At 38.5% G+C, this 20,478-nt stretch overlaps 2 protein-coding genes across 3 annotated transcripts in view; both read right to left on the reverse strand.

Moving 5' to 3' along the window:
• XXYLT1 (xyloside xylosyltransferase 1) overlaps positions 1-5,008 on the reverse strand; it is a 157,642-nt gene extending 152,634 nt beyond the window's left edge. Inside the window, exon 1 of the mRNA XM_080826791.1 lies at positions 4,495-5,008. Within this exon, the coding sequence (XP_080682917.1) occupies positions 4,495-4,995 (501 nt within the window). The 5' untranslated portion in view covers positions 4,996-5,008. The remainder of the gene's footprint in view (positions 1-4,494) is intronic.
• Positions 5,009-12,621: 7,613 nt separating this feature from the next.
• The window catches only part of ACAP2 (ArfGAP with coiled-coil, ankyrin repeat and PH domains 2), a 154,988-nt gene continuing 147,131 nt past the window's right edge, over positions 12,622-20,478 (reverse strand). For both annotated transcript variants that reach the window (XM_080815008.1, XM_080815007.1), the window contains 2 exons: positions 20,153-20,214; positions 12,622-14,502 (listed from right to left, as the gene is read on the reverse strand). In XM_080815008.1, coding sequence (XP_080671134.1) covers positions 14,402-14,502; positions 20,153-20,214 — 163 coding nt within the window. In that variant the 3' untranslated portion in view covers positions 12,622-14,401. The remainder of the gene's footprint in view (positions 14,503-20,152; positions 20,215-20,478) is intronic.

The following is a 20,478-nucleotide window of genomic DNA, read 5'->3' on the forward strand; positions in this document are numbered from 1 at the left end:
GGCAACAGACGGCTCAGAAGCAGAGTGAGCAAAACCCCATGAGAAGGGATAGCTTCTTCCACAGCCTGGGGAGGAAAGGTGGGGCCAGGAAACTGAAGCCACACACCATAGGACTAATCCAGGATGAAAGTGAGCCAGGTTCTGAGTGGAAGGCATATCATAAAAGCAGCATTTATGCAAGATGAACGAATGCAGCAGCCTTGCCCAGGCCAACTGAACCAGGAGCGCTTGGAGGACAGAGAGCAGTCCAGCCAAATGTTTCCTGAATGCCTACCATGAGCCAGGCACTGTGCTCCCAGGGAAGACTGCACAGAGAGGAGGGCCGAAGTGGGTCAAACTGGGTCTTAAAGGTCGGGTGGAGAGCCCCAGGTGTTCCTGTATCCCCTTAGGGCAGTGAACTCCCACACCAGCCTCTGCAGCTCCAACCAAATTCAGATTCCCAGAGCCCACCCAGCAGCTTCTGACCCACAGGCTGGGGCAGAGCCCAGGATTCTGAATTTTTAATAAGCATGCCCATGTGATTCTTTTTTTTTTTTTTTTTTAAGATTTTCTTTATTTATTTGATAGAGAGAGAGACACAGCGGGGGAGGGAACACCAGCAGGGGGAGTGGGAGAGGGAGAAGAAGCAGGCTTCCCCTCGAGCAGGGAGCATGATGTGGGGCTGGATCCCAGGACCCCGGATCATGACCTGAGCCAAAGGCAGACACTTAACAACTGAGCCACCCTGGCGCCCCATGCCGATTCTGATGCCGTCAGTCCACAGACCTATTTATACAGGCTAATAGCTCCTAAGCTGGTGCTTGGAACACAGCAGGTTTGGATGCTTATTAAATAAGTGAAGACGTAATAGACTTCCACACTGTTAGGAGACAAACCAGTAGATTTCAAAAGATCTTCAATAATAATGGACACAAGATTTTTCTGGTTAAGTGAATGGTTCCTTGGCTAATATTTAATTAACCAAAATATAATCTGAGGTCACTAATAATGTTCTGTGGTCTATTTCTGCAAGCATTTCAGCTAAAAGGTATTTCAATTTCCCTTGAAAACAGCCTTAGAAGAGACCTCTGGATGTGGGCACAATTTCCACGCCGGCTCACCAGAGCTCTGCTCTGCAGCTTACAGACATGGTGACCTCTTAAAGAGCCCATGCTGTCTCCAGACAGGTGGGTGGGCAGGGAGCTGCCTTCCTCTCCCCGAGGTGTCCTCACACACATCAAGACAACTCTTCTCCTATGACTAAACTGTCCTTATTGCTTTACCTTACAAGACAGAAGTGTTCCTTAAAGAAGAAACATGGTATATGATGATTTCACTCATATGTGGAATTTAAGAAACAAAACAGATGAACATAGGGGAAGGGAAAGAACAATAAAATAAGGTAAAAACAGAGGGGGAGGCAAATCATAGAAGACGCAACATAGAGAACGGAGGGTTACTGGAGGGGAGGTGGGGGGATGGGGTACCTGGGTGATGGGCATTAACAAGGGCACTTGATGGAATGAGCACTGAGTGTTATATGTAAATAATGAACCCCTAAATTCTACTCCTGAAACCAATACTATACTATATGTTAACTAACCTGAATTTAAATAAAACCTCAGAAGAGAAACAAAGAAGAAACATTGTAGAAAGGGGAAAACACTGACCTAGGACATGGGTCTAGTCCTAGCCGGTCAGTAACTCCCCAAGTGACCTTGGGCAAGTCTCTTCACCCATCATACTATATGCTCTTGAAGACCCCACCCAGCCCTGAGGCAACCAGGGTGAGAATGTCTACAGTTTCCTTCTTCCTGACTAACACTTTTAAAGATTAATTCTTTGTATGAAATGTGCTTCCATAAGCAAGGCATGATGTTGGGTGCTGGGGATACAACATTTAAGAGGAGTCAGGGTCCACGCCCTCTGTCCAACTTGTCTTGAAAGGTAGACAAATAATTCATTCATTGTATAATCACAACAGTGATAAATGTTACTAAGGAAAAAGGCTTGGTGCTAAGAGAGTGTGTAATGGGCGCTCAGGAAAGTTTTGCCAAGGAAACGACATTTACACTGAGACCTGAGAGAGAGCTAAGGATGCGGGTCGGGGTAAGGTAATTTAAATTTATTTAAATTCAGGTTAGTTAACATATTGTATAGTATTGGTTTCAGGAGTAGAATTTAGGGGTTCATTATCTCCCATGCAGAGGGAGAAGCATGTGTGAAGTGATGCCAGAAAAAGCATTCCTTTCAGGAATATTCCAAACCTGAGAGAGAATCAAATGACCAGTAAAATGAAGCCAACCTTCCAGGACCATATATTTAAGGAAAAAAAGAGCACCTTTTATCACAGACAGAAAACAGATTCACAAAAATCTGACCTCGAAACTAACAAGAACGATTTTAGGCTGAAACCAAAAAACTGTTCTCTGACCACAGCCATCTAGCTACAAAGCCTCCAGACCCTCATCAGCCATGCCTCAATTCATGTCCCCCACAGCTGTTTCCAGGGCCTAGTGACCTATGGTTGTCCGAAGAGAGCATGGCAGAGGGAGAGAGCAGAAAACACAGGCACCATGATGGGAACCTGGCCGCAAGGCCAGTATTTCCGGTGCGGACTCTGTGCCAGGCATCATGGGACTGGAGATAAGACCCGACACGTTCATAGCACCAGTGCGCACCAGGGAGGAGGAGGAAGAGGAAGACGTGTCTTTCTGATGGGGTTTCCCTGAAAGGCTCCAAAGAGGCGATGGCAAAGACAGACGACCAAGACCTGGAGATGGAAAGAGAAAGAGGGTCCCGACAGCAGCACGACACAGCAAAGGCTTGGCAGCTAGACAGCCCCGAGTGCACAAGAAGCAGTGTCGAGCTGGAGAGAAAGGGCTAGGTAGAGATCTGGCTCAAGCTGCTACCTCTGACTCCAAAAGTGATACAATGACAATGCTGGTATTCAGGGTGGTGTTTGGAGAACCTGTCAAATCCCAACTCTGCCCAGATTGGCCCTTTGATCAAGGGCCCTTGGTTTTCTCCCTCGGACGAGCACAGCGTTTCTCAAGCATTAGAGTACTAGGGATCACCTGGGACAGGCTGCCAGGTCTCACCTTGAGATTCCAATTAGGTAAACTGTGATGAGTCCCAGGCTGGAAAAACCCCAGGTCAGAGAGTGGGTCAAGAACCTGGATTCTGGGTCTCCTACAGCATGAAGTCCAGGCCCGGGTGCCCTTCCCTGACTATGGTGGGTGCTCCAGACAGGCTTACTTGTTCTGGGCAAGAAACAGACTTTGTGGGCTATAAGGAGAAGCAGGAATGGAAAGCTGTGGAAGGCTGGGCACAGACGGTCCCCAAGTCTAGGGACATTCCAGGGACAGTGAAAGCTAAGTAAAGAGTGGCCAAGGGCCCAGGAGGAAAGGAAGGACATCCTGGGCAGAGAATACATCTTATGTAAAGGCACATTCAGCACACTGAAGATCTAAGGCGCACACAGGAGGACGAAAAGCAAGGCTGGAGAGGAGGGCCAGGCCCACAACACAGCCCTCCTGGAAGTTGAGACTTGAGCTACCAGAGACCCCTGAACCCTGCAGGATCCGGGCGGCAGCTCCCAGTCACTCACTGGACACAAACACATGGAACATTACTATTACCTCACTACCCCTTCCCTCACTATCAGTCTCCATCCTTTAAGATCACCTCCTAGTCTTATCCAAAAATCAGACCTTGGATGCCCTCTGTGCAACTATGAGGTCAAAATGAGGCTAGCAACTTGACTGAAGCAATTAACACTAAGCCAGGAAGCTAATCTCTGACAAGCAGAGCTGGGAGATCATGGGAGATGAGGGAGAGAGGTGGGAGCAGAGCTGCCAACGAAGCAGGTTGGTCTAGCCTGGGACAAGGTGGCTAGCTCTGCTGTGCTCTCCCCAGATCATATCTGTGCCTCTTAGAGCTTCTGCTTCCTCCCTCAGAGTAACTGGTGGCTTCTCTACATGGGTTCGTGACCCTTGACACTAGGGAAGAAGAAGGTACAGAGAGAGGATGAGGTGGTTCACAATGTCTGGGTTTGGGCTTAGGCAGTTCTGACTTTAATACGAGAAATATCACTGCAACTTCAATTCACGCGACCTCACTAAGACCCTGGCCACAGACTCCGCATCAGATGACTACTGCCTTCAAATGACCCGTTCCAACCTCAAAAGTCAAAGATTGAGAATAAAAAGTGCAGATTGCGAAGGCAGTGCAGAATCCTGCAACGCCAGCAGAGAAGGGGCGAGCCAAATCTCGGGAGAAGAGGGACTTAACGGGTGGGGCAGGGGTCAGGATAGTGAGTCCACGCCCCGCAGCACTCCCGCACCGGCTGAGTGCTTCTGGCTCCTGGGCACGCCTCCCGAACGCTGCCTTCAGCACACCGAGAAACACGTTTCCACGTTTCGGGCAAAGCTGGGGCAATGGGGGGTGAAGGGGGACAGATGAATGTATAGAGTGGGCCATCCGCCGGGAGCCCCCAGCCGCAGCCCCGCTCACCTTGCACTTGAAGCCGGCGGCTGGCGGCAACAGTTCCCGCAGCAGGGCCTTGGCCACCTCGCGGCTGGCCTCCTCGCTCACGAAGTGCAGGTTAAGCACCTCGTGCGCCTCGAACTTAGCGAGGCGCAGCAGGGAGCGGAGCGCGACGCGGGCCTTGGCCTGCAGCGCGGCGTTGTGTTCCGCCTTGGTGAACATCATCAGCAGGTGATAGTCCACCGGCCCCGGCCCGCCGCCTTCCAGGCTCTTGGCCTTGGCGCCCAGGGCCGGCGCCACGGAGCCCCGCGCCAGCTCCGGCGCGGGCGGCGAGGGCACGGCGGGGGCCCCGGCGCGGGCCTCCTTCAGCCTCTTGGTGGCGCTGGAGAAGGTCTCCCGGCCCGAGCCGAGGTAGTAGAAAGCACAGACGGCCAGCGCCGCGGCCAGCAGCAGCGCGCAGTAGTGGGAGCGCACAGCGGCCAGGCGCGCCATGGCCCGAGAGCATGAGGGCCCGCCTCGCCGACCCATGCACCACCCGCCCGCAGACAGAGCAGCGGAGAAGCGGCAGCGGACACCAGCACCCTGGCAGCCACTTAGTGACCCAGGCGGCGGGCAGCGGCCATGGCGGGGGCGGGGCCACGCTGCCAGGAGCCAATCCTCGGGCGCTAATGCGCGGAGAGGCGGGGCCAGGGCTGCTCGACAGCCTCTGGGTCCTAGATTTAGCGGGATTCAAGACGGGAAGGATCGGGCGGTGGGTGAGGACTGAGACTTCGAGAAAGCCAGCGGGGCTGCAAGGAAGCCCCAAGTTGAAACTGGGCGTCCTAAATGCCCAGACCCAGACGCTAGAAATCGAAGCTGAGCCTTGAAAGGTATAGAGGCGCCCCAAGGCAGGACGTTCGTTAGCAAAAGCACTAAACTGGACGCACAAAAAGGGAAAAATTTTATTTCTATACCTTTCTCCCCGAAATGTTTGGAGGCTTGAAGTCCTCTCCCCGCCGACTCCCTTCACACCTGGAAGACTAGCTAGGGCTAGGGAGTTTAAACTAACACGGTCCTTCCTCATTCACGGTAAATGAGAAATGCCACCTAAGATGCAAATAGCCTGCCCAGCCCACTGGCACCTGAGGCCTTGTAAAGGATGTGGCCAGCAGGGGGACCCCGCTGCCCACGACTTGGAGATAGTTTCCAAAGTCCCGGGAAGTAACTCTGGAGACTTTTTTTTTTTTTTTTTTTTTTTTTGAGATACTAATAATACCTTAAGAGAACTTAAGAGAATCTCAAGACGTGCCAAGTCGTTTTTCAAAATTTTAACTGAGGCACACTGAGGTAACTTGCCCAAGGTCACCCAGTTAACAGCTTTGACCTTAGACAGCTGGGACACTTGACAACTACATAAAAACTCATTAACTTCAGTCTTCCAAGGACTGATGATAATACTACAGCATTTAAACATGTACAAATGATCTGTATGCTTGAAGGTCGCGGAGGTGAAAATGCATGGGCAAATGCACATACGAATTATCACTCAGCAGTTTACTGTGCCATGCTGTTATTGGTGAAAGTGACTGGTACCCAGAACCACAATGCATCTTTTTTTTTTTTTAAGATTTTTTAATTTATTTGACAGAGAAAGAGTACAAGTAGACAGAGTGGCAGGCAGAAGGAGAGGTAGAAGCAGGCTCCCCACCAAGCAGGGAGGTGAGGACTTGATGCCGGGCTGGATTCCAGGACCCTTGGATCATGACCTGAGCCAAAGGCAGCCGCTCAACCGACTGAGCCACCCAGGCGCCCCACATTGCATCTCATTTTTAACTCTAGTTTTTTTCAATCCGAGTAACAGTTTTCTGAAAAAAAATTGGAACTCTGAAGTGGGCTGAGTGAAAAGATCAATACATACTAACTACCCTGTGGGGGTAGGAAGGTAACCTAATAGCTAAATTAACTCACTCAAGTGATGGGCTCTTACTTTAATTCATTTAATCCTCACAACCCTAAGAAGCAGAGGTATCATTTGCACTTTACAACTGAGGAAATTGAGGTTTAGAGCATATATTGTGCGAACTTAGCTGGCTAGTAATAGAGCCAGATCTCAACCCAAATCTTACTTCTGCCAACGCCCAAGCTTTTAGCCAAGACTCACACTGAAAGCAATAATTCAAGCCCTGGGTTGTGTGTATTTTACCACAACCTTCAGCAGATATTGGTTGCAAGAGCAAGCTCTCCAAGTTAATCTAGCATGACTAATTATTAGACTTCAGATAGGATCCTTAATCTGAGCTTCAATAAGGTCCATTTGGAAAACAGGGCTAATACTAGTACCTAAGCCTCATAGGGTTATAAGACAATACATAAAAAGCAGTTAGAACTGTGCCTAACACTTAGCAAACAATATAAAATATGCTAGAAACACCAAACTCTACAAAAGGGCTAAATAGCCAACAAGTACCCAAATATAGCGACCATAGCTTTTCTAGGGTAATTACAAATACCAAACTACAAATCTCCTTTAAGACTTTATTATATGTTCTGTATTATCCCCACAGCAGTGTGCTACAGCTATATTATATTCTAATTGTTCACTAGTAAAAAATCTGGAGTTGTGTCCCTCACCTTCACATCAATAATGTGGTTTTTCCTTATGCTACTTATTCTAGAACTATACAATTATTTTACTTTTCAGACCTTTACAAGATCACTACTCCTGGTATTTATGGATAAAAGAGGAGTGACAAGATAATTTAAATTTCACACAGAAAGGAAAATACTCGAGACTAGTCTTAACTCCACGTTAATTTTTTATTCCCAATTCTTTGACCCTAAAGAAAAATTAATGTTGCAACTTCCTGAAATATATTGCTGGCTGGAAACTAAAACAGGAGTTGAATGAAGGTGGCCATTTATTCAATAGGTAAAAAGTGACCCCTGAATATCAAGCACGTAGTGCCTGAGGATTACACCAGTGAAAGAAAACAGAAATCTCTGCCCTCATAGAGTTTATATTCTAGCAGGAGAAAATAGAATAAGGAAAGGTATGTAGTGTGTCACGTGGTGACATGTGCTGTTTCCTCAACTCAAAACAGATAAAATTGGGTATAGACCCAGCTAAACAAAGAACTTTGTAAGCACAATAACTCTTTCAGTTCTCACTTTGGTCAAGACTTCTGACCAGAGATTAGAGGTAATTGGTTTCTCCATCTGTAATATTGGGTAGATGATTGGATTTTTTTCATATTGACTAGTACCCAATGCTGTCAAGGATACAGAGAAAGAGACACTTTCCTCTACAGCAGATGGAGGGTGGGCACTTTTCTGGAAGGCACTCTGGCAATAACCAAAATCTTTCTGGCCCCTAAGAGCATTCTCAATTCTCTCCTATTGTAATGAATGTTTCTCTCCAAGACGGAGGTTCCCAGATTTTGGTTGGCCTTGGAAGCACCTGGGAAGCTAGGTAAAAACACAGAGAATCAGGCCCTATGCATCATCAGTGAGCCTGGGCTTCAACAGTGCATCTTTTACAGACCAAAGTTTGTAAAGCACTACCTTAGATCTTCGCACAGCAAAACTCTCCTTCTGCGTCAAACCTTGACTTAGATGTCACTGCCTTGATGAGTGGTCTCTAAACACCGAGCCATCCAGTGTCCAGGTGAGGCACTATCCTCCAACAATCCCACAAGGGCCACCTTTAAACTATTCAGTCCCATCCTTCTCCATTCCAAGAAGCACGATGTCAAGGAAATAAAAGTACATCTATCTTTTATTTTTTTGACTGTAATATCCCCAATACCTGACTCATTGAATGAGCCTCAAAAATGTATCTGTCCATTGTGAATCAGCATTTTTACTTCTGGGAATTCATCCTGAGGAAATAATTAAGAATGTATGCAAACATTTAGCCATAAGGATAAAACAGAGCTAGATTTAGGATGGCAAGAAATTAGAATCAAATATTCATCAATAAAGTGGTTAAACAAAAATAATGATGCTGTTATTAAAAGTGATGTGTTCGACAAACTTCAAGTGGAAATTTTAAAATTAACAAAGAACTTATAGGAGACTCAGGAGACCTATTAGCCAACTGTAATGAATGGAACTTCTATGAATTCTAATTTGAAGAATCTATTTTTAAAAAGCACATTTGATATAATCAGGCAATTTGAATACTGACTATATAATTTTATAGTTTAAGGAAATGAGATATTGTGATTGACTTTTTTCTTTTAGAGATACATACTGAATGATTTGTTAGTGAAATGTCTGAGATTTTATTCAAAATCTGGGAAAGAGAAAAAAATGGGTGGTAGTATTGATAAAACAATGTTAGCCATGAGCTACTAGCTATTGAAATTATTCTACTTTGTTTATGCTTGAAATTTTCCGTAATAAAGACTATTGAAAATCTTCCCCAAAGTGATGTATAACACTTAGGGACTTAAAGATCTGTTCCCCATTTATTAAGTGAAAGACGCAGGTAACAGTATGGTCCCATTGTATATAAACAAAAATATACACACCCAAAGTTCTAGAAAGATATATACCAAGAAATTAAGTTTCCCCCTCAATGCTATTCAACAGAATTTCCTAAAATGATGGACATGTTCTACAACCTGTCCTGTTCAAAACAGTAGTCACTAGGCACATGTGGCTGAGTTCTTAAAATGCAGCAGTGTGAGAGAAGAATTCAACTCTTAATTTTGTCTAATTTTAGTTAATTTCAATAGCCACATGTGGCTAGTAGAGACCATATCGGGAGCACAGGACGATGATGGAATTATGGATGATTATCTTTTTTACTTATTGTTAAACATTTTTCTACAATGAAAAAGCATTGTTTTGCAATAGAAAAAAATAGGTTGTTTCTTTTCATTTAAAACATTTACTCACTATTGGCGTGGGTTCTCTTCACAGAACCATTTTGAAATGAAGTGGAATAAAGCAAGTCACACAGAAAAGTTTTATGTATCTGCTTTTAATTAACTTAAAAGGCAAAAACTGGTGATTCACTTCCAGGTCTGTTCTTTCAAACCTCCATTTCTTCTATCTCAATTCATATAAAAACATGACTTTGTTTATTAAAAGGATTGAGTGTGAATGTGTTGCCTAGATGGGGAACTTCAACAGTTGTCAATCATAGTGGAAAATAATTAGAGCTAGCCCCCATCCCTGAAAAAGGACAAAAAGCCTTTGTCATTTTTAGCTAATAAATGCATACAGCTCTGTGATCAGGAAGAAAATATTTAAAAGATGAAAAATGGATTTCCTGATTGAAGCAGTCAGCAGATAGGATCAACTGGATCAATGTGACAGAGTTGAAAGGAATATAAGACTTAAAAAAAAAAAAGAACGGACATGTTTAAGATTTTATTTATTTATTCATGAGAGACAGAGAGAGAGAGGCAGAGGCACAGGGAGAAGCAGGCTCCCTGGTGGACCCTGGGATCATGACCTGAGCTGAAGACAGACACTTAATTGACTGAGCCACCCAGGCGCCCTAAACGTGACAGCTCTTAACCCATATGTCCGCAGTTACAGTTCACAATAAAGTGGAAGTCTGAGCATAAAAGAACTATGCCAGAGGTGAGATTTTTATTGACTTATTATCATAATTTTTCAGCATACAAAGTATTTAATCAAGTGTAATATTTACAATTCTTACATAATGTACATTTTAGAATAACTATAAAGATATGTACTTTGCTCCATTTACAATGACAAACTACAGTAAAACTACATTCATGAATTAGATACAAATCCTCTACATACTAATAAAAAGTAAATGGAGTGTTGGTTATACATTCTATAAAATATGCCTTTTCACAGGTAGCAAGAAATATTACATGTAATAAATCTTTATGACTGGAATGATCCAGAAATACCACAAAGCACAAATAAACACATATAGAAAAGTAGCTCATCATTTCCAAAAGTTAACCTTTAGCCTTTGTGTAAAATAAACGGTGCCAGCAATCTTCATAATGTAGCAAGCTTTCCCTGTTTAAAATAAACACCCAATGCAGGAGGTTGTTGAGGAAAAATAAGAAAATCTAAAATATAATATAGTGAAAAGACCAATGCAGAGAAAAGATTAATCAAACCTTATTTCCCTCCCCTTATTATTTCATTATTTTAAGTGGATAAATCTATGTAATTGGGAAAGGATGTCTACAAAACCATGTTTATAGATGTCATTATTCAGCCAAACTGAATCCAAGGCCCTTTTAGCTACCTTTCATTTGGAAGCATCAAGAATTTGATAAGTATATGGTAAATTAAAATCACCTTACCATGTTTTGCTTTCATTAATGTTTGTTATTACAAAAATGTAATGTTTCCTACCATTCAATGTCTTCAAATCCGTATCTATTCCTTCAAGGTGATTTTATAACCAGGTTCTCCCGAATATTTGGAGTCTTTGTTATGAAAACACAAGGAAAGCTGGCAGTCATTATCAGATTTTGCTACTTTACAATGATTTCAAAACATCTCCTGATACAAGTAAAGTGCCTCCGACTAGTAGTCAGTCAGACAGGGGTTCTGGGGTCAGTTACGCCGCTAACCAGCAAATCGATGACTCCCCTCTGTAAACCAAGAGGAGCAGCCCAGGATCAAAGACAAGAAATGTTGGCATTCTTAGATTAATATCGCAGAAATCCTACTGTCAGAATCAGGTGAGCAGAACAGCACACAAAAGGATGGTGTTATAGTTTCACCACGTTTTATCCACTCCTTTTATTTGTGAGAAGCTCTGAATCCAAAAAGGGTAGTAACTACTAGTCAGTGCTCTTTCCACATATCATGCAGGTGGAAGTCATTCTGGACATAATAATTCTATGAAAATACATCATTTTTCCTGCTCCTATCCACGATCAAAAGTGCTATCATACAGGAAAGTTAATATGACAATATGCGAGTGCTATGGGAATGTCTGCTTATTCAAAATGAGTACTAAGTTTAGTCTTAAATACAATTTGGTTTATTGTCACCATACCTTACATGTGTAAAATTATATTTTTTAAAATACTGCCTAACACATCACAAACTTAAGTTGTCCAGACTGTGAAGGTATAATTTTTTTTTCAACATGCACTCATGAAGAACCTAAGTACATATTCCAAATTAAATTATATGTTTTGGAAAGTAAACATCAAAGCTCACTAAAATCTACAGTGAAGACCAGTAAAAATTAGGTTCTGAATCCCTGGATATGTACTGAATCCCTAGACATTTCTGAATCTCTAAGAATTGTATCAAAGGCAAATTTTAAAAACCTCAGAAATCTTAAACATAAACTGCAAATAACTACTCAATTACCTTTAGTCTAGTTCTGGTGTGAGACTGCATTTTATGAGCTCTTCATAGTACTGCTATTTTATTTTGATGTTAATCTATCTTTTAAGTTAATGTGCTAGTAACAGTAAGCTAATAGAGCACTGACAAGGAACCAGAAACTAATATAAGCAGATCAGTTAAGGAAAGAAAACAAAGAGCTATCACACTGACTTATGAATCCCAAAAGTATGATTAACATTGCTCACACTGTAATTTCTCATAATGCATTGAGAAAAATTCACAGCATAAAACTCAGATTTGTTACATACTATATAAAAGCTATTAGTTGACTCAGCTAAATTCACCTTGGTAAGAGCCAATCTACTTTGAAACTACTTATAACTATTAATTTACTTCAGAGCCTTGCTATATTTACTGCATCGTTTCTGCCAAATTTCATCCAAATTGGGTCATGGCATATTCAAGAAATCAAGCCACTGGAATGTATTTTTGTATTGTCAGGCTCCCTATACTGATAAATATTTAGTTTCTCTGAAGATATTCAGAACCATGATCATCTTCAAATACATCTCTAACCATTAAATTTAAGTAGAAACTAAGTTTAATAAAACTTTTATTATACTAACATTAATAAAACTCATGACTCCAGCCACATTGGTAAGAGTGTCATAAGGAACTGCCTCCACAACCAGAGGCCCCAGAGATGATCTGGAGCACCAATGGCTGGATCCAAAAGCAAAACTGTTCAGGCTTCCTCAGATAAAGCTTAGGAGCTTTAGAAGTGAAGCCCTGTGATTAACTGGAATAGGCACTACAAAGGAAAAGTGAGCTTCCCTCTTTCTTTCTGTTCATTTTTAACATATTTTTAACATAACTTATCCTTGAACTTTTGGGACAACTTCAAAGTACACTCTAATAAAAATGTTACAGACCAGATCTGTGCAAAGCCAGATGATCAGTGACTCTGAGGTGAGAAACAGGGAAGATTTAATGTTTTTGTTACTGTCATAATTAAAATACAGGCTTTGGAAGTTAACATTTTCTTAGAAGTAACACAAATATATTTTATCCTTATCTAATATACAGTGATTATTACTAAATAAGCATTGTATGCACACAATTTGGCCAAATATGGAAACTTTTCTGTGACATGAATTTACTTCAGTCTAATTCCTATTTAGACAAATCCTGATTTCACATGCAATCAACTTAAAAAACTCTAGTTACTGGAGGGAGGGATGTTAGGAAATTTTATGTTTAAAATTTATTTTATCTACCAAATTAAATATAATTTTTCTACTTATTTGGTAACATAAATTTTAAAAACTCTTATTTAGAAACCGAGTATCAATAATATGACATCATGTAAAAGAAGATTAAACTTAATTCTTGACAATATTAGAAACCATAAGGCAAATTACTTAATTATTTTGTACTCCTGACAAGATATGTCAATCAAAGATGGAATCAGACAAATTTATAGCATTTACGTGTAAATTAGTAGATCCATGTTCTGGAATTCAAGGGTGCTTCACGTAACCAACTACTAAAGATACATAGATGGTATAATTTAAAATACTGTAGACTGTGTACAAACGATAGATGTTGAAAAAATTAAAAAGCAATTTATCATTACATATTTTAGTATAAACTAAGAAAACCTTGAGATTTTTCTTTTCCAGAAATTTTTCTTTCACTCAGTGCAATAGCAAAGTTATCTTGAAAAGGAGAAACTCTGAATACAAAAATGCTCTACATTATAACTTAATTAGTTGAAAGTTACAATCTGATAAAAGTATAATTTTCAACATTCAAGTAACCTTTGAAACATAGTTTTATTACATCAATGAATTTGTCAAGGTTTTAGGAAAGCAACCCAACAATGAAGGACTACAACTTCTGTAAGTAAGGTTCTTTTGGTTATTTAAAAAAAAATTTTTAAGGGCTTCTTTACGCTTCATAAAATGGGATTAAATCTGAAAGACTGAGTTACATCTACTTGTACAGCCATTACACATATGTTAACTTACACAATAACCAGACATCTAAGGAGTATCACTACATTTATGAGCAAATGGAGGAAACATATTCTCTAGCTCTGAGAATTACATTACATATTGTGTGTATAACAGATAGGATACCAGAGAACAAAACAAAACAACAAAAAAAGTATTTTTGAACCACCAAAATTCATTAGGGAAGCTAAAGAAAAGACATATTCTTCAGGAAGGCAGGACAGTTGGCTCTCATTTTGATGCAGACATGCTTGACTGAATGGTCCTGGACATGATGCATAGAAAAAAAATCAATGCTACCACCCATTGGCAAAAACAGAGATTTCATCCAAACTATTAGCATCTTGTAACCTAGAGATGGCCTAAGTCTAGATTTAACTTTGTCTATAAAAAATAGCCCTTTAAACAGACTTCTTTTTTTTTTTAATAAAAGAGGTCCTAAAGTAGGTTCCTCTCCCAACTACTAGAGACCTATGTTTTAATTTATAAAAAATATCAATGAATGGGTATCTTTTTTCCAAACCACTCAATACCTACTAAAATTAAGTAGAGTTAAAGCAGTAAAAACTTGTAAGATTTCAGATGTACACATTAGGGGATCATTCAATTTAATATTTTCCCCTTAAAAAAACTCAGAATTTCTGCGAATCTTGCTGGAAACGATTTAGTTTCTCTGGATTATTGGATGCCATTTGGGAAAAATCACGAAAAATATCCTGGTAGGTTTCATCACCTGCATAAAAGTAAAATAAGGACACTTTTAAAATGTATATAATGAAAGTATTAATAAACATTCATTTTTATGGCTAGCAATTATAATTAGTCATATTCAAATTTTGTTCAGATGAACATTTTTGGAAGAAAAAAGACTAACATATATAAATGCTGAAAAAGCATATAGTGAAAGAAAAAAAAGCTATACCTGAAAAAAGCACCTCAGATGCAGCCACAGAGGAAAGCTCAGAGTTAGAAAAGAGCAAAGATGCAAGTATTTTAAAGCAATGTAAAGAAATACATTTATTTACACAGAAATTAAAGTCATTCTAAATGAGGTATAGTAAACAAGGCATTCTTTAAATAAGTATTTCCCTTGATCAAGGCCAAAAGAAAAGACCAATAACAAATACTAATGCTTCTGATGGATGCAAGTTATTAACAAGACAAAATGATAATCAGGTGTGAAAAAAGTCTATTTTAATATTATCTTTTAGTTAAAAGGCATTTTAATTTAAATAGCATGTAAAAAAGAAATTCTTTACTCAAACTTGAATGCTGAACTAAAATTAATGCACCTAATCCACTGTTTACTGAGCTTATAAAATAATAAAGCCTAGAAAATTACTATATAAAGTCAGTTTCACATTTAGTCAGAAGTTTTTTGTTTACTGTAGGTCATATGAGCAAGAGTGCTATGACAAAACAGGAACAGATACAAAAGATGTCTGTTAAATTAGAGTAATACACATACGTATATACATACAAATATGCTTGTAGAGAAGATTATAGATACTGATACTATATCAGACTGAATACTGTTTTTCTTGCCCTCATAAGAAACTCTTATGCCCTCATAAGAAATATATGAATACGTAAAGATTAATTCCTCAGATAAAGCATTTGTATAAAGTAAAATCTTATTTTCAAGATGAATCTTTCATCATGAATACTTCCTGTTAAACATTAGCTTTACACAGCTTAGCATAGTTCCGTTTTCAAAATTTAAACCATCAAATACTGCTTTAAATGATTACTGCTGCAACAGGGTTTTATAATTATTTCCCCTAAGATATCTTGCATCCATCTTATTACAAACTCATTGCTACAGCTGTTAATAGTGCAGTAAGTTTTGTCAGCTTTTAATAAGCGAGATTTTTGAGGCAATAGGTGTCATACCAAAAGCTAGAGAATCGGAAAAAAGTTGGGGGAGGGGAATAAAGATCTAGTAAAAAGGTCTAACAGCATAATCCAAAATTTTCAATAAAAAATGTTTAATACTTTTAATATTTAGTCACATTTAGTATTTAGTCTATGTAAAAAGCAAGTTATTAAAATCTCTATATAGTTTCCATTTAGTCCTGGAAATGTTCTCATGACCTGAATCAGTCAGTCTACTTTAAAAAGAAAAAATACAGTAAGAAGAAAATCTTAATAGGTTGGCTAAGAGTAGCATCTAACTCATATTATGTTATTAAAATAATAAAAATAAAATTTGATATACTAGAACAACTGTTAGGACAATCCAATTACACCCATGATTTCTTAAAAGTTAAACTCTCACATTAAAAGACAAACTACAAATCTATTCCCATTTTTAGCCATTCTAAAAGATATAAAATAAACTGAGAAGAGACCAACATTAAAAATTAATTAACAAACCATACAAAATATTTAAAAATTCTTATCTTAGATGTTGAATTAAAATATTTAAAATATTTATTGTAAACATTAGAAATATTTTTAAAATACTATTTAAACTTGAGAGTCTGGAATTTTACTTTCCAAGGAAGTGTAAAGTGCAGATTATAATACAAAAATAACACACTGATTTTACCATTCAACACCAGAAGTAACTTAAAAGGCACACATTATACATTCAAGAAGAAATAGGAAGAATCTAGCAGACGCTAATGCCAAATAGTTTACAGATAGCACCAGATGAGCATTCTTAAAGTATTACAACAGTACAATGGCAATATATGGCTTCTACTATTAGCAATGCATATTCTGTATAACAAACTGTAGGGGTTTTTTTTTTCTTTTTGTAGTTTTCCAGCTTTTGTTCTTAAATCACTTAGTACCTATTATACAAGTACGTTTTAGTAGAACCATTGTACCATGCAAAACAAATTATAAGATCTTTTATTCACTGAATTAAATGCTTCCTTGAAGGAAAGTGTTGGTGCTACACTAATCATTGGTTTCACGAATACATTTTAAGAGTTAATACAATACAAAAGGAAGTCTCACCTTCACACACACACAAAACTTCCTGTTAACGTTCAGTTTCTAACAAAACATTAATTAATGGACTATCAATAAAATACCTTTCTCAGGTCTCAAAATGTATTATCAAAAAGCAAACATTACAATAACAATAGTGACTAAGATATTTAATATCATTAACATAAATTGAACTTCAATGTGATTCTTTAAAATTTAAGTATAATTTTAATCATTAAGAATTTTTCCCAAGGCAAATATAACTTGTCTACACTACAATACATAAACAATAACCCAGAATATGCTGCCCTGGAAAGTTCACAGAAGTACATTTAACAGTTTATTATAAATGGTAAGCAACTAATCACCCAGTATTTGTAACGCTACGTTATATACTTTAAATTACTTAATCACATTGTATTTCTCTTCCAATAGTTAACTTTTCTATATGCCCAGACAGTTCTGAGTTTTTAAAATGTGCACTGCTATATGTCCACTGATAGTTTAAAACAGTTTTTGATTTTTGGTATTCAGAATATCCATTGCAACAGCAATTATGATGATCCAAGGTTTTGTTAATTTTGCTCTTAAAATGCACTCCCCTCAAAGAGATGGCAGCACGTGACACCCCACCTTTGGGTGATCAAGTATATGATCCCACCCTTTCTGGGTTGATTACAGCTTCCTTTGAAAACTGATCAGTGATCAACCATTGCCAGCAACCCAGTCACCTAACCAGCAGTGGTTCTGTAAAGCAAGAACTTTTAACTGGCTGAGAAACTCTGCCAACAATCAAGAGGAGTCATAGAGCCAGACACTGTGGGAACCACCAAAGTGGTTTCCAACAACTGAGAGCAGGGCGTGGTATTTCACTCACTCACCCAGTCCTCTTTAGAGTTGCAAGAACTGATAAAGAGGGATACATCCTCCCTTCAGGAAATGTATGCTACTATAGCGCCTTGCAAAAAAACAGGGAGTTTCAGGGTTGTAGATAAAAGGTTCAGAAGTGGGGTTTCTCAGAAATAAGTCCATGATTTCCAAAGATTATATCTGAGACTTTTAAGTGATAGGGCTCTTCATTATCAAAGATTGAAAATACCTGCATTTTAAAATTACCCACAATTCTGAGGTATTGCTAGGGAACAAAAAAAAAAAAGGATCTAGATAAAACAATCAGCCAAAATTAATGAGAGAAAAAGAGCAGTGACAAGTAGAGGGAAAGAAAGACCTACTGCCTGAGCAAACATTTCTGCTCTCCAAAGACTCATGAAGGAAAAGAAAAGTAGCCAGAGAGCAACTGCTGTGCCATTTCACCACAACATCTGAATAAGTATATAAAATTGTTCTGCTTTACATGAGACCCCATAAATGCATTAAAAATCTATCATCAAGATTATCCTCTCATTTTATTCTGCTGATACACCATCTCCAGAATTCTGATCTACTTTTAACCTCTAAACTAAAATTTGAGAGTGACAGAAAAAAAATTTTTTTTTAAGTGAGGCTTTTTTGTTCAAATTTTCAGTCAAATAAATTGGAAAAATTCATTTTTCTACTGAGGAAAGGAAAGTGTTTACTCATAAATTTATACATAAAATGACAGTGAAAGAGACATTTGAGCACTCCTAAATGGTGGCAGCAGAACCAATTTGGGTGGAACTAGAAGTCACAAGAATATGGAGGCCCTGTCCTTTCAAGCTTCCCAACTCCAAAGGAAAATGGACCACTGACCTTATGACTAATCAGTTGGGTGTAACTTCATTAGCAAATAGCTTAAGGAAAGAACAGCTGACCAAACATTTAAGTTTAAAATTTCAGGAATAAGAATTATTTAACTTAAAATCCTGAAGTTCAATCTTAACCTCACAAATATCAGGTCATATTCTTTGAATAATTTTTATTTTTAAAGTGCTTAAACACAAAGGCCTCAAAAATGGCCTAGTAATACTCTCACTTAAGTATATTCTGTTACAAAATTATAACTTATTTAAAATCTAACATTCAAGTTTAAAACAAATGGGTGAAATTCAGAATTAACGCTGACACTTCACCCTTAATCAGCACTCTTACATCTTGGTATACCATGAGTCAGTAGTATTGTTTGATCCATAGGATTAAAATGGGACACCCTAGATTAGAAGCTACTAGCTGAAGTGCCTCTAGTCTCAAAGTTCTTACTTGTTCCCTCTTAAACTAGACCAACAATAAGTAGTAGATATAGTCCTCTGAGAAAAGAATGGCCCCATATTTATATTAATTATATATTAATCCAGTTAAAGTAAAAGTTAATGGCTAAAGCTAGCATAAAATACTGAAATTTTAAAACATATTTAAACAGGAAGAATAGATGATATTACTAAGACCCTTTAAAAATAATATATTAATATTCATTTTTTAAAAATCAAATATACTTATTGAAACTAATATTCTCAATTATTTTGGTCATGAATTCCTGGAATTTTTTACTAATATGGAATTTCAAACAAATAAATTAGTAATTCATATACTCAAATTCACGAGACTGGAGATCCAATTATTAATCTTCTCTTTGTGAAGAATGTCTAATTAGGATGTGTTCATCAGAAAAAGGAATCTGATTAGCAACACTCTTCCTTTTCCTGATTTCTTGACGCAAAGGTGAAAATTACTCAAAATGAGACGTGAGTTGATCCTGAGTTGAGGTTTCTCTAACAAGCTACTCTGCCATCAGGTTCATGAAATACTGTTCTAAATACTTACATTTATCCAAAAGATACTGTATGATTGCTGGGGGCAAAGCTATGATAAAGTGAAACCTTTTCTTTATACCTTTTAAACTAACTCCATTCTCTTTATGGACTTATTAAACCACTACTAAATTTTATTTTTAAACCTACAACTTATTTTTAGATCAGATTACGGAACTCCTCATTCAGTAAACTTTTTCTAGGTATTTGCCATACTGCCTTTTTATATGCCAAACACATGGTGATTTGGTTTTTTCCCTGAACACAATTTATAGAAATTCCCTGAATAACAAAAAGAAAACAGCTCTGTTATAGTCACTTGACAGCTAAAGAGAATTCCAAAATGAAAATGACTATTGTGCTGCTGTAAGGGTACAAAGATAGGTTATCATTCCATTCGCATCACTGGAATGTATATGGAAGACATCTGTACAGCAGTAAAGAAGTCAGCAGCCAAAGTTGAACACAGCAAGTAAATGTGTACTGTAGTAGGAATAGTTACGGAGTTTTAAAGGCTCAGGAGTTAGCCACTCCCAAGAACTCAGTAGGTACAATACAATACATAACAACTCACAATTTACAAGTAAGTTATACAAAATACTCTAGGGTATTAAGTCAGTTTGCTAAAGAACTACGAATCTTCCAATTGTAAACTAATAAATTCCTGAATGCATTTCTTATACTGCATTTCAGTATGGTTATTAGTAGAATATTGACCTGGCTGTCCATAAAGTCCTTCTGATTCCCGCATCTCTTCATTCATTCTTGCTAAACGTAACCTAAAATTAAAGGAAAGGATTTTTAGATGAAGTTATGTAATATAGATATTCATAAACTAGTAAATTATATAAGCAGATAAAAACATATACTGATATCGTTTTTTCTTCCATTCCCCAGTATTTGCCACTAAAATAGATGCGGTTTTAGTTTTAGCTTTCTTCATACAATTCTCAGGAGAGAAGACAAGAAAAGATTTATTTTTCACAACCCCAAGATCAAGAGTCGCATGCTCTACTGACTGAGTTAGCTAGGCACCCTGACAG

The sequence above is a fragment of the Martes martes genome, assembly GCF_963455335.1.
Source record: "Martes martes genome assembly, chromosome: 1".
In the NCBI taxonomy this organism is placed as follows: domain Eukaryota; kingdom Metazoa; phylum Chordata; class Mammalia; order Carnivora; family Mustelidae; genus Martes; species Martes martes.